The following is a 14,032-nucleotide window of genomic DNA, read 5'->3' on the forward strand; positions in this document are numbered from 1 at the left end:
GTGTGTGTGTGTGTGTGTGTGTGTGTGTGTGTGTGTGTGTGTGTGTGGGTGTATAGGCGCATGAGCTACCCTTCACTCAAGTTTGATCTCTGGATGCAGGAATTTGTTGAAATTTGGATGTAAAGTTTAAAAGCTGAGCAAAGAGGATCATATGTAACTTTATTATTTTGTGAAACCACACAAAAACCTCAAAACTGAGATGACAGTTGTGACGGCGCTATATAAATAAACTGAAGTGAATTGAATTGAAACCTTGCTGCAGCTGGGGGTTAATGTTAGTTTCCACATTTTGTTACACACAAAAACATCCTACTTTTGTGAAGAATCTGTGCAGCACCGGGGTTGTTTGGGCCTTCTCAGAGTCTCAAAGTTACAACTTTCACCAGGTCTGACTTTATGAACAGATATATTGTGTCAAAAGTATGAATCGTTTTCCAATGCTTCATTTACAATTTTTACCTGAGAGAGAAAAATTTAGCAAATTTTACAGAAACACTTTGTTTTTTTTTTTTGTTTTTTTTTTTTTTAATGGAAGCAAGACAGCCTTTTTTGTGGTTTACTGTAAAACCTGCTTAAATCAGTTAAGAGCCAGAGATTTTGGTCACAGTATATTCATTTGAAATGTTTACTTTATGGTGTAAGTATTTTTGACAATGGATATTTAACCTGGATTATTGAGCATGAACCAGGATATTTTGAACCACTTTGGTCATGAAGCACCATCAAACTGGTTGACCCACTATGTGAAGGTGCTTTTTAAAAGACTAAGTTTGTTGTGGCTCCTTGGACTGATGAAGTCTTTTACATGAACAACGAAATGTCTACAAAAAAAAAAAAGCATCCAGAGGACCTGACCTAACTTTGCTGGATTTTCAATCTGAATTATTGAGCATGAATTAGGATATGTTTTACATATTTAATATTATTATCTTTACATATTAATCTAAAATAAATTGGCTACTCCACAGGCCTTAAAGCCACCATGAACAACAAATGATCACATGACTTAAAATCAAACTGTTCCCTAACACAAAATGTGTATCTTCAGCAGCTGTATGTCCATTTATTTATTGAAATGTAGCACAACTTTCTGATGTTCTTTAAGAGAATTTATTTACTTGTAGAACTAAACTGCTTTCCAGAGATTAAAACATTATTTTTGGGGGCTACTGTTGGTTTTATGTATTTCATACAATAAATAAAACCCCTTAATGTGGAAGGAACATGTTTGTTATGGGCCATTTCTCTCTGCTTATCATCCATTCAAACATTATTATTAGTTTTTGAACAGTTATATTGTATACCACAATATATATTGTCATGATACAGTCCTTTCTTTTAGAATTTTACATGTCTGTTATTAAATAGGAGAAAGAAACCTGAATTTTTGCATCATTGACACTTTGAAGTTGTTCTTTTCTTAAGTGGGACTGTGTGCAAACACCATGATGAACAGATATGCAGTGAGTTTATTTTTGTTGGGCCTTTAAAAGTTGTCTTCATTAGGCATCAACACTGATTGAATGCTATTTTTATTTGGGTATGATTAGATGTTTTTTCAGGAGTTTTCTCCCCTGTAGATAGCATCTGCCAGCTCTCCGTTTTGATGTGGAAATGATGAGCTTGTTAAGACTGGTCTATTAAAAAAAAAAAAAAGAATCACTGTAGAAAACTCTCTGTTTCTTTCCAAACCAAAGTTTTGCAGAGGAGATGCCAGAGTGCAGATAGAAATATTCAGGGTGACAGAACTCACAAGTCAAAATAAAAACATTACTTATGTGGCAGATGAAAATTTGTGGAGTTCATGTTTCAACATTTAAAATTATTTCACCGTCTCTCTTCGGCTTTTGGCAGATTCTTACTTTATTTCTTTTTCTTCATTCTAAAACAAAACCATTACAGCCTTGCATTAAACAAACAAACAGTAAAGTCTATGTGCACCCACTCACCGCAACTGTTGTCCAAACAGAGCTGTCTTTGTAGAAAAAAGGGCAAATATTTGAATACATACATGCACCGTTTCATGTACAGATTAACAATGATCAATTTAGATTAGGGATGCACGATAATATCAGAATGGTATCTGTATCGGCCGATATTAGCGATAAAGTTAAATATCGGACATCAGACATTCCATCAAAATAACCCACCGATATAAAATGTGTTATTTTTGAATGACAACCCAGTGACAAGTAGATTTGAGTTGATCATTAAGATTGTATAACCACATATTGGGCTTCTGTTTTAATTTAATTTTTAATTTTAAAAAGTGTGTCACGTATATCTATTAATGTACTCATACGCATTTCACTTGTTGCTTGTGAACAAGTTGAGTTTAAATTTGTGAACATTTACAAATTTGCACTGTTCAAGTGTTGTTAGAGAGAGTAAATGTCATGAATAAATTTGACATTAAACATAATCCAAGTTGACGTGTTGCATCATTTTCAGCCCCATTTGTGACATCTGAATTTGGTAGCAGGACAAACTGACAAAGACCATGCAGAATAATGTATTATTTTAATTCCACAGCAGAGAAAGCTCTGTAGTCTCTGTAAGTAGGTCTAGGGAAAAAATATTGGTATTGGTTATCGGCCAAATAAGTTTTAACGTATCGGATATCGACCAAAGATCCAATATCGTGCATCTTTAATTTAGATCGTTGATCAAAAATCTAATTCGACTCGAGCTTAAGTAGCACCTTAAAAATGTTCATGCAGAGCAACAAAAAGGTGACAACTTATGGTGATTTTTATGCTCTGAGGAGCAACACAAAGCTATCAGGCAAGTTGCTTTTTTCAAACGTATGTTTTGCAGGAGTTCAGTTCTCGATATAGAGCAGCTGCTTGATGACTCACATTCTGATGAGGATGGAGCTAAAGTCTGCACAGACATCTTGCATCTCTAAAAATACACTTTTTAGCATGATGTACTAAGACACAGATAATAAATAAATAAAAGTTGGCAGCTTCTGACTGGGAAACAAAACAGTTAAACTCAATAAAACTAGATGGCACTTTGAGATCAAGAGATAATCAGGGGGCTTTGTTTAACTGAACAAAGTGCAAAATGCACCTCGGTAAGTGTCAGACTAAATGCTTGCAGATAATTGACATACGGCATCCATCCAGAAGACAAAGTACCCAAAAACAGTCACACTGTGCGTGTGTGAATCCCCTGAACTGTATAACTTGGTGACAATCCCTTGTCACAACAAAAAAATACAGCTGACAGCAGAAAATTCCTCCGTGTGGCAAACTGTTCTCAGATTGGCACTTTCAGGCCACTTTTTCTACTATTACTTTGTTTTTTTATGGCAGAGCTCAACCACATCTTCCTTCTTGGCAATTTATAAAATCCTTCAAGTTGACTTTTTTTAAATAGTGCCAATTCACAACAAAACACATATCAGAGCACCATACAAAAGAAAATAAGTACAAATCCTGAATCCAAATCATTCCAAAACAGATCCACTTTCAAATCTATTTGCAGTGCATTCTGAGGTGCCAGTCAGGAAAAGTTATCTGAGAAATGTGCTGAATCGTCACAGCAGAACTCTCAAGATAAAACAGCTTGCTGGCGACAGTGGGAAGGAATGACGGTAAAAATGGAGCTGCTCACACACTAAGAATAAAATTAGCATCTCTAAACCAATTTGCAAACCACTGAAAGCACCTAAATTTAGAAATGAGCACAAATAAGGAAAAAAACGTTGATTTGTCTAAAATGTTTTAAATAAAACTAAAACATTGATTCTAGACATCCATCCATCCATTATCTTTTACCCGCTTATTCCATTTTGGGTCACGGGGGTCGCTGGTGCCCATGTCCAGCAATCACTGTGCGAGGGGCGGGGTACACCCTGGACGGGTCGCAAGTCCATCACAGGGCCACATAGAGACAAACGAGACAAACAAACATTCACTCTCCCACTCACACCTAGGGACAATTTAGAGTTACCAATCAGCCTAACATGCATGTTTTTGGTCTGTGGGAGGAAACCGGAGTACCCGGAGAAAACCCACGCATGCACGGAGAGAACATGCAAACTCCACCCAGAAGGCCCCTGGACCGGGGTTTGAACCAGGGACCTGCTCGCTGAGAGGCAGCAGCTCTACCAGTTGCGCCACCGTGCTGCCCTGATTCTAGACAGACTATTAAAATTTAAGGATCTAAAAATATCCATCAATAATAATAATAATAATAATAATAATAATAATAATAATAATAATAAAGTGCTATGTGTTGTCATCATTGTATGTTCCCATACAAAGACAAAACTGGTTCTCTGCATTTCACCCATCGCACCTGGGATACACCCAGGTGGAGCAGTGGGCATCTATGCAAGCACCCGGGGAGCAATTCGGGATTGGGTGTCTTGCTCAGAGACACCACGAGATGTGCAATGACCGGAGATTGAACCCAGGACCTTCAGGTCCCAAGTTGGCTGCCCTGCCCCAAAACCATCTTGGCACCCATACATATATACATACATACATACATACATACATATATACATACATACATACATACATATATATATATATACATACATATCCGCTTATTCCTTTTTGGGTCACGGGGGTCACTGGTGCCCATGTCCAGCAATCACTGTACGAAAGGCGAGGTACACCCTGGACAGGTCTCCAGTCCATCACAGGGAAACAGAGACAAATGAGACAAACAACTACTCACTCTATCACTCTCTCCTAGGGACAATTTAGAGTTACCAGTCAGCCTAACATGCATGTTTTTGGTCTGTGGGAGGAAACCTAGACGTGCACAGAGAGAATGTGCAAACTCTACCCAGAAAGGCCCCTGGCTGGATTTGATCCAGCAACGTTCTTGCTGAGAGGCAACAGCTCTACCAACTAAGCCACCGTGCTGGAGATGCAAAGCATTTACAGAAATGACTTGATCCATTAAGAATCTCAGCCTCTGAAGAAATTGTGGGTCTTGAATAAGACAACATGCTTGAAACAAGAGAAGCTGCAGGTTTGAAAGGTTAAAACCTCACAAACTTTGCTTCAGATCCAGATGTTTTATGTGGTCTCAGAGTGTCCTTGTGGTCTCCACAAATCTTGCTGTTCACTTTCCAGTAACAAGAACAGCTACGTGCTGCTTGGCATTGGCTTTGCACCTCTACATCTCTACAATCCAATATTGAGTCAACATTATAATGTGCATTTTGGAAAAAGGCTGGTCTCAATTTGTTGGTGTCGGTCTTTGAATTGATGGCTACAAAAGACCCGACCAGATAAAGTGCTCGGAGGAACAAATTGTACCAAACAGTGTGTTCTTTAACGCAGGAGAGTGCTGCTGCTGCACCTCTCAGAGGAATCATTATCAAGCAAGTCAACACGCAAAGAAGGTTCATTCAAACACACACAATCTCAAGAGCACCCAAAACTCTTTTCTAGACTGACATTACTGTTAAAATAATACAAAGACAGACGCACTTGTCACCTCGAACCTCTGATATTTTCAGTCTTGAGTGACCTGAGCATGACGGTAGCACAAAGGAATAATGAAAAGCTGCAGAGTCGCTGGAACAACAAGAAGAAATATGAACCATTATGTGACATTCAGTTCAAAACGCTGCCTCTTGAATTATGCTCTCTCTTTCAAGCACAAGCTTCCTGCCTTCTTATCTCTGCCTGATAACCTTTGCGAGGTTTACAGCAAATGAAATGTATTATTTGGCGAGAGGCAATTCCCCTCTCTGGTACTTACAGAATAGCGTCAAAGACACTGTGAGCAGCAACTGAAGGGGTCAAAAGTTTACAAAATGTAAGAAAAAAAAACAGTTTTTAATTTGCTCTGAGGAGTCTTGATGCTGCACTGAATTAATAGCAGCAAATGCCATTTTGAAAGCAAGAGTAATTGAATGGTGAAATATGAATGTAGCTAATTAGCTTAACTGACCTGAGTACTTAGGCTTTCATTAGTTCACAGCAATAACAAAACACCCTCCAAGCAAGTTTTTTTTTTTAATTTTTTTTTTTATGTGAGATGCATGAAACCACATTTGACAGCCATCTGCCACTTTTGTGTTTAGAAAAACTGTCAGAACATCAAGTTCACATTTTGATATCGGCTCCTTTTAATCGAGGCTTTAAACCAATTTGACCATGGATAAGGATAAAAGGGAGGGGGAATCCCTGGATTAAAAACAAGTGCAGAATTAGACTCATTTTGCAGGGGCTAAAGAGATTAGGCCCTAAGTTGGAGCACCCATTAAACACCCAGAACAAGCTAATCTTAAAAACAAGAGGCAACTATTACCTCGTAACCTGCTTTTACGTTTCATTGTGAAAAAACGTTGACAAAAACTTCTTGATCAAGTCAGCACATATTGTTCAGATAATGTAAAACACGCTTACCTGCACCAGGTTCCAACCCTCCAAGGACTCTGCGATGATGGACGTGACAGAGGGGCAGACCCCGCCGAAGATCATCAGGTGTTTGGGGCCGTAGCATATGGCATCGAAAAAGGCCCTCAGTCCTTTGGCGTTGTCACACTGCAGACACAAGAAAAGGGTTCGGTTTCAGATGGGTCTTGAGATGTTGTGTACACATTAAATTTTAAACTGACAGTATGTTTCATGCCATAACTGCTCCGAGTACCACAAATTTAACAAAACAGTTTATAATAGCTGCAGCCTAATAGGTTTATTTAGCTTATTAGTGAGGTTTGTACACTTTAACCAGTAAAGAATGGGATGAGGCCTCTACCGCTCTGCTTCTACTAGAAGGTTTAGGAAACAATTTAGTTTACTTGGGAACAAATGTGCAGATGTCAAACCTTTGATCCGTCAATAGTGCGAGCTAAAGGGTGACAAAATTGTGCCAAGTGAAAATGTGCTCTATGTAAAAGAAAATGTGGCATTTAAATGACGTTTAACTTGCTGCTTGCACCACAGAACTTAAAGACTTGCTGGCTCGTGCAACTGTATGTTTGTGCATGTGTGTGATATTCTGAAACACCATGGCTGTAGGAGCAAGGCTCTGCTCTAGTGCTGCAGAAAGCAGACATTTTACATCACTATGGCAACCAAAGACAGTGTGTAGAAGTGAGAAACAATAAATAATAAAAGAAAAGAGTAAAAAAAAAGTGTATTGATTGCTACATGATCCCTAGCTGACTGGTTTTGCTTTACATCTCCAATTTCCACCGTTTGTCATGACTTTCCTTTCAGCAGTAAACACTTCCCTGCTTATTGATTTATTATTGCCACTTAATTCCAGATGTCTTTATGGGTGCAACTCCAACGCAGGCGAACTATGGCAGGTGGTGTGTTTGCGCACTGACAGCGTCCATCTCACTTGGAGGGTCATTTTGCCTTGTTAGCAATCAGCCAGTGACTGAATGAAATCACCGAACACCAGCTGCAATACTTTACCTCGATTGGAGAAATGAGATTCCTGACAGACACACAGGACTCTGTGTTGTGATCCATTTCCAACTTTATTAAGTGTAGTGGCAGGTGTATTGGCTGCAGGGTTGATACAAACTCAAATCCAGTTATCTGCTATGATGTCTTTCATTCTTGAGAGGAGGATGATAGTCTTTAACTGGTAGCTGGAAGAAGATATGAGGAAGCGGGCAACTTTTATATCCTCACAAGTCATATCAAGACCTCCTAGAGCTGTGTTCCCACATTACTGCCACCTCCCCTGTGATTTCTGTATTTCTGCCCCGGTAGAAGTTGCATGGATATAAAGACCATTTTCTCGTATGGATTCCAACAGAGCAATGCCTGTGATGCCATTCAAAAATAGACCTGATTGCAGATGTGCCTCAGGTGAAATGAGAGGGAGATGTGATTAGACACAGTGGGTATGCCTTATCATGGCCACACAGCATGAAACAGTAGGCTATTAACGAAGATCTCCTATTAGTCCATGCTTATCCTTCTTTATTCCCTTCCTTCGGCTGCCTGGAAGGAGGTGGGCTGCTATTGAAGGATTGTGACTCAATTGGTTACCATGCAACAAAAACAAAAAAGAAGTGTGGGCAACTAAACCTGTCGACGAAAATACAATAGTGCTCTTTGATGGAGTACTTTCAGGCTGATTTAACATGCGGAGTAACAATGGACTGTAGGTGGTAAAATATTAGGTTGGTATGTTTGTATTTTTAATGCCACGACAGCACCTGGTTCCCGGAAACAAAATCCGACACCAAGAAACTTTAGACCTAACCAACTTTTCTGAAAAACTGAGTGCAGTTTTTTCCTCCTACTTTATGAACTACTGTAATTATTTCCTCCTCACCTTCATTCATCCTTTTTTTTTTTTACTTTTTGGCATTAGCACAAGCTGACAATCTGTTGTGACTGCTCATAAAGCCTTGACCAGCCTGTTGTCATGCCAACGATGTGACTATTCACACTTTGAGCTAGGGATAAGGGAGGATGCCGCTGTAGGACCTTTGTAGTGATGGCTATATTTAGCCTCTCATTAGGTAGCACAACCACACCGACATTAATCAATACTTAATTCAGCTACGGAGACGCAATAAAGGTTGGACAGACAAAATGAAACAAATGGGAGTGAGGCAGTGCGATACAAAAGGGGGACAAAGCAAAAAGAGAAGTGGAGATAGTGATGGTAATGGAAAGAGAAGAGGGAAGCCAGCAATCGAAAATGAGCTAAGAAAGACAACGTATTAACACACCTATTAACCATGCAACCACTATTATCAAACCTGCCCTCTATTATTAACTCACAGAAGAGTATTTAATAAACTCAGACATATTCTGTGGTGCTGATACTGAGAAGCTGCACTATATTTGTTAAAGTCTCTCAAATATGGAAAATGTACACAATCAAAAATGCAAATTACACCTTTACACATATTCTTTCACACTTGTAAAAACAATGGGTAAAAACTCGCAAATTTCACGGACCCTCCTAAAAAATACAAGAAAAGTCCTGCGGATAAAGTGTTACTGTAGATGAAGATGGCATAACAGCACTTTACTCTGAAGCAAAGCAGGAAGAAATACAACAGCACTTTATTCCCCTCTGCTCCAGTCTGAAATGTAATTCCTGGCATTTGGAGGCCATTTGGAGCAGATCGATGGGGTTAACGCCCGTAGTAATCTGTTTGACTGGCTCATGAGATGGCAAAAAAAGGGTAGTGGTTATGGAGGGGGGGGGATAGAAGACAAGGAGAGTGCTGGCTGAAGAACCTGAAAATGGGAGATTCAAAGGAGTTGTACTAGGAGTGGACAATAATTTGATATATATCACAATACACTTTTATTCGATAATGGTGATACGAGTTTTAAGCACATTTTTGACATTTCGATATACATTACGCTACGATTACAGCGTTTCACTGACGTATTTCTTTTTCTGTTCGGGTTGAAGCGGCCGCTTGTTTCAACGCGAACAGAAAAATCTGCGACACAACTACGCAAGTGCGTAGTGACGTACACTACAGCTCAAAGGAGTCAACGGTAGCAGGCTAGGCTAGGCTAGGCTATGCTCCAACGCGTGCTAAGTTTTCGCTTCAAAATGAGTGCCCATGATCGTCAGAATGTGACCGAACAAGCTTTCACAAGTGAAGAGAAAGCAGGTGACATGATTGATAAGAGAGGAAAGACTAACTCAGCGGTGTGGAAGTGATTCAGCTAAGATCCGATAAACTGCAGGTTTCAGTGTGCTGCAAAATGTGACGGAGAGTTCCAACTAGCGGTGGGAACGCATCTAACTTGTTCCACGTTTCCATTCAATCGAATATGCTGAGAGTCAGAAGAAGTTTGAGCTAACATGGCATTTAAATTAAGAAATATATTGTGACAAAAGTTTTGGCCATATCACCCAGCCCTAAGCTGTACCATGTCCAACGCTGACCTATGAACAGAGAGTTTACTACAGATGGCCACACAGTTCTAGATGGGAGTTTTACATCAGAACCTGAAAGTGGGACTACTCTTTATATTAGTTTCTCTTATTTTTCAGAAAGATCTCCTCCTCAGTTTGGCGTTTCAGTGGACACTTGGAGCACTTCAACACTCTGACTAGCTGTTCCATCCGTTATATTGAACTCTCCTCAGCCTTATTTCGTAACTCAAAATCCCCCATGGTGACCTTTACACAATGCTACAGAGATTAATATCCATTGATGACGTGATAACGTTTGCCTTTTGTTTTTTTGCTGGAGATAAATCACATTCAACCAGGATAAATGCAAGGAAATAGTTTCTTTGGAATTTAGCTACAAATGGCTTTCCCCCTCCTTATGCATGTGATAAATTGCTTCTATTAAACAGTTTTTAATCAAAGTCCTGCATTTTATATAGAGTATATATTTAAAGGTCAGCATGCATCAACTACAGGAAGTTTTATTCAAAACCTTCTGCAAGCACAGTTCTTCATGCAATGTAAGCACGTAAAAAAAATCTATATAATTCAGTTTAACATTGGGACGAAATGTTAGGCACGAAGGAAAAACAGTTAAACAAAGCAGACACACCCACATAAACGTTACATCTTTAACATCTATGAAAACTATGGGATGTTTTTAAATTTGTAACTTTAACTTCATTGATCCAGTCAGGCAAATTAACCATCTTCTCTCACACAGCATCATAGTGGAGATGGTACAAGCCAAAAAAAACCTGTTTTATTTTCAACTCATATTCTCTGATCCACTGATATTAGATGCAAGATTACCTATTAGAGAACACCAAAGTGCCAATATGAGCACGATATGTGTGCACGTTTATTTATGTGCATATTTTGACAAGAACAGGAGCTGGTCGGTGGGCAGGCTCGAGCCAACCATGATGAAATGCCTTGTTGGCGCTGCAAACAGAGGCATCTGCACCTGTCTCTCACCTAATGAACAATTACTGGACCCAAATCAGCAGCCTGAGGCCCAGTGTCACACACACACTTCCACACACACATGCCCGCATGCACGTTCTTGTAAACATACTTTTTGGGAACTTTGCATTGACTTCCATTAATTTTCTATAGCCTAACCCTGACCCTTACCCTAAATCTAACTATTACTAGTACATGCCTAACCCTAACCATAACCCATCCACAATTTACACCTTAGTCCTAAACCTAACCCCTAACCCCCCAACGAGACTTCTCCTTTAAGGATCTGGCTTTGGTCCCAATAAAGAGCAGTTGGTTCCCACAGTGCATGATTTTTTTTGTAAAATTGGTCCCTACAAGATAACCTGAAACAAACACACACACACACACACAAAAGAAGAAATGTCTGAAGTGAGATGGGACATTATACTTCACACACTGTTTATAACTACACAGAATAAAATATCAGAGAATCACTGACATCGTTTTAAAGAGTTAAAACTCTTTGAGTTCTAAAGAAAAAAAATTGTACCAGTAAACAAAAACTGAATGTATACTGGTTTTTGTCATGTTGATTTGTAAATATTGAAATAAAACATCTTTGCGCATGATATGATTTTTACTTTGATTTATGTATCAGTGATTTGCAATAAAAGCGGTTTTTAATGAAATTCTTGAGCTCATTCAGCAGTTTTCTCCACAAAATCATATATTTTTTAATATGACACTTTTACAAATATTGCCCCTTTTTCAAAAGTTAGGTTAGCCAAAACTTTTAAACACCCTCACATTCTTTTCATATTTTACATTAAATTCATCTTTACTTCAGAAAGAGCCAGATTCATAAACTTAAATGTGCATCTAGACACAGAGACAGACATTTTTTCCTTTATATGAAATTCTACTTACATATAATGTTTCAATAATTGTGAAATTGGACCCACATGGACAACCTGGATGGTTGTTACTTTTGACTCTAAACTAAAGTGACACAAACACTCCTTCAGTTATTAATTTGCATACAAAAACTGTGTATCCCAACTAAATAGAGAGTTATAAAAACAGAAAAGAAGCACGGTTTTAAATGCAAACTCTTGCTATTCACCAGTGAGTTTTATTTGGTGGTCCTAATACAGAAATCACCAATGACACAAAAAGGGGCAAAATAAAACAGAAAATAGAAAAAGTCTAAATGAAAAGATCTCCAAAAATGATCAAGAAAAAGACAAGAAATGCAGAAACTGAGCTACAGTGCATTACATTACACAGCTCAAAGACAAAGCAATTATTTAATGTCTATAATTAAAACAGCACATTATTCAAACTAAGAAGCTAAAAAAAATGATTATTATTATTTATTATGGAAAAAGTGTGTGTATTGTCTTTCATGTTTTTGTGTTTTCTCCTCATTTTGACTTAAATGTGTGAAAAAAGTGTGAGGCGCACTACTGCACATTAATTCATTGATTCAATTTCTTATTTCTGTTTGACAATAAAACACTTCATGCATGTTATCCTTTTTTCCAATCAATAGATTTATCACTGAAACAAGAATGTTTACAACTATTTCAACCGATGTAAAAATCGATTTACCGTGACATGCAGGGGCAAATACAAATCAGCGTGAAGCTTTTCAAATGTTTCTGTGCTGTGTCTTTTACCCTTTCCCTTATTATTGAGACATAGCACATTGACTGAAATGCCCAGTCCAGAAAAAAAATGAATCGGCCACATTCAATCCACAATCTCTAAAACATATGCTTGGCATTATAGAGTCAGACGAGCGCAGCCAATAGGTCAGATCTAAAGAAGATTATCTATTTCCCCACGTAGAAAACCCCTCTAATCCTCTAAACTCTGTCCTGGCAGTCGATACCAGTTATCACTGGAAGGGACGGAGAAAACAACAGCCTTTTGTCGAGACGAGTCCGACTCCAGCTGATGAGTAAAGTTTTCATCATTTCATTGCACTGAATTCAGTTCATTGACAAGCCTTCCCGGGTCTTTCATCTGTCCAATCTCCCTGCTGAAACCTCCTCTCACCTGCTTCCATCGAGGTCCTGCAGACGCTACAGTCATTTGTTCCCCATCAATGAGCCCTGAGGCCCCAGAGCTCCGCTGAGGTGGAACGCATCAACCAGCATGCCTTTTCTGTCTCTTTTTAAATGGCCAGGATGGCAGGGCTGGTGCGCATTTTATTGTTTTCAGGAAACAATAAAAAAGACAAGAAAAAGAATTAAGGCCTAGCATTCCTTTCGAGCCAGAGTATCATGTTTTGTTGAGAAATGACAAGAGTTGTAGCTGTGCTGTGAAACGCCACTTTAATTGGTGATATGTGACTTATTCAAGGATTCAAGGTTCTTTATTTGTCATTCCCACCACATGTGGTGCATGTGCTGGAATGAAATTGTGTACACAGGGTCCCAGTTACATCCAACAAAAGCATTAAAATGTAAAAGAAAAATAGTAATAAGATCTAAGATATAAACCTAGAGAAACATTAACTAAAAATGCACTAAGCACTAATAGCTTAAAAACAATACGCTGAACAGCAGCACGAACATGAGTCTGCGTGAGCAGATGAGCACGAATGAACACAACAATATGATATAGATCAGCAGCATGATGTGATTTTTCACAGTGATTATCCTGGTTAGATGTTCAAGAGTCTAACAGCCTCAGGGTAGAAGCTGTTCCTCAGTCTAGTGGTTCTACACTTAATGCTCCTCAACCTCCTTCCTGAGGGGCAAAAAGTGTGTGTGCTGGGTGAGTGGAGTCCTTCATGATGCAGGTGGCCCTCTTCCTGCATCTGGAGGTGTAGATGTCTGTGATGGTGGAGAGACTGACTCCAACAGTCTTCTGTGCAGCCTTCACCACTCTCTGCAAAGCTTTTCTTTCTGCAGCTGTGCAGCCTCCATGCCACACGTTGATGCTGGAGCACAGGATGCTCTCCACTGCACACCTGTAGAAGGAGGTGAGGACTGAGCTTCCTTATCTGTGCTGCTGATTATCCATGATGCTGATCTCTTAACTTTATGCTGCTGTATTCATACCCATCTACTCACTACAGACTCATATTCAGGCTGCTGCTTTATATACTGTATTATTTTACATTATTAATGTTTAGCATATATCTTAGATCTTTTAGCATATCGTTTAGCGCATCTTAGTGTATATCTTAGATCCTTATATA

The 14,032-nt window shown here is 38.9% G+C and overlaps 1 protein-coding gene across 1 annotated transcript in view; it reads right to left on the reverse strand.

Annotated features, from left to right (window-relative positions):
- The window catches only part of gabbr2 (gamma-aminobutyric acid (GABA) B receptor, 2), a 164,471-nt gene extending 157,133 nt beyond the window's left edge, over positions 1–7,338 (reverse strand). Inside the window, exons 1-2 of the mRNA XM_037693673.1 lie at positions 7,327–7,338; positions 6,384–6,521 (exon numbers count right to left, since the gene is read on the reverse strand). Of these exons, the coding sequence (XP_037549601.1) occupies positions 6,384–6,521; positions 7,327–7,338 (150 nt within the window). The remainder of the gene's footprint in view (positions 1–6,383; positions 6,522–7,326) is intronic.
- Between the last annotated feature and the right edge of the window lie 6,694 nt (positions 7,339–14,032).

Source organism: Nematolebias whitei, chromosome 19 (genome assembly GCF_014905685.2).
Source record: "Nematolebias whitei isolate Nwh7 chromosome 19, NemWhi1, whole genome shotgun sequence".
In the NCBI taxonomy this organism is placed as follows: domain Eukaryota; kingdom Metazoa; phylum Chordata; class Actinopteri; order Cyprinodontiformes; family Rivulidae; genus Nematolebias; species Nematolebias whitei.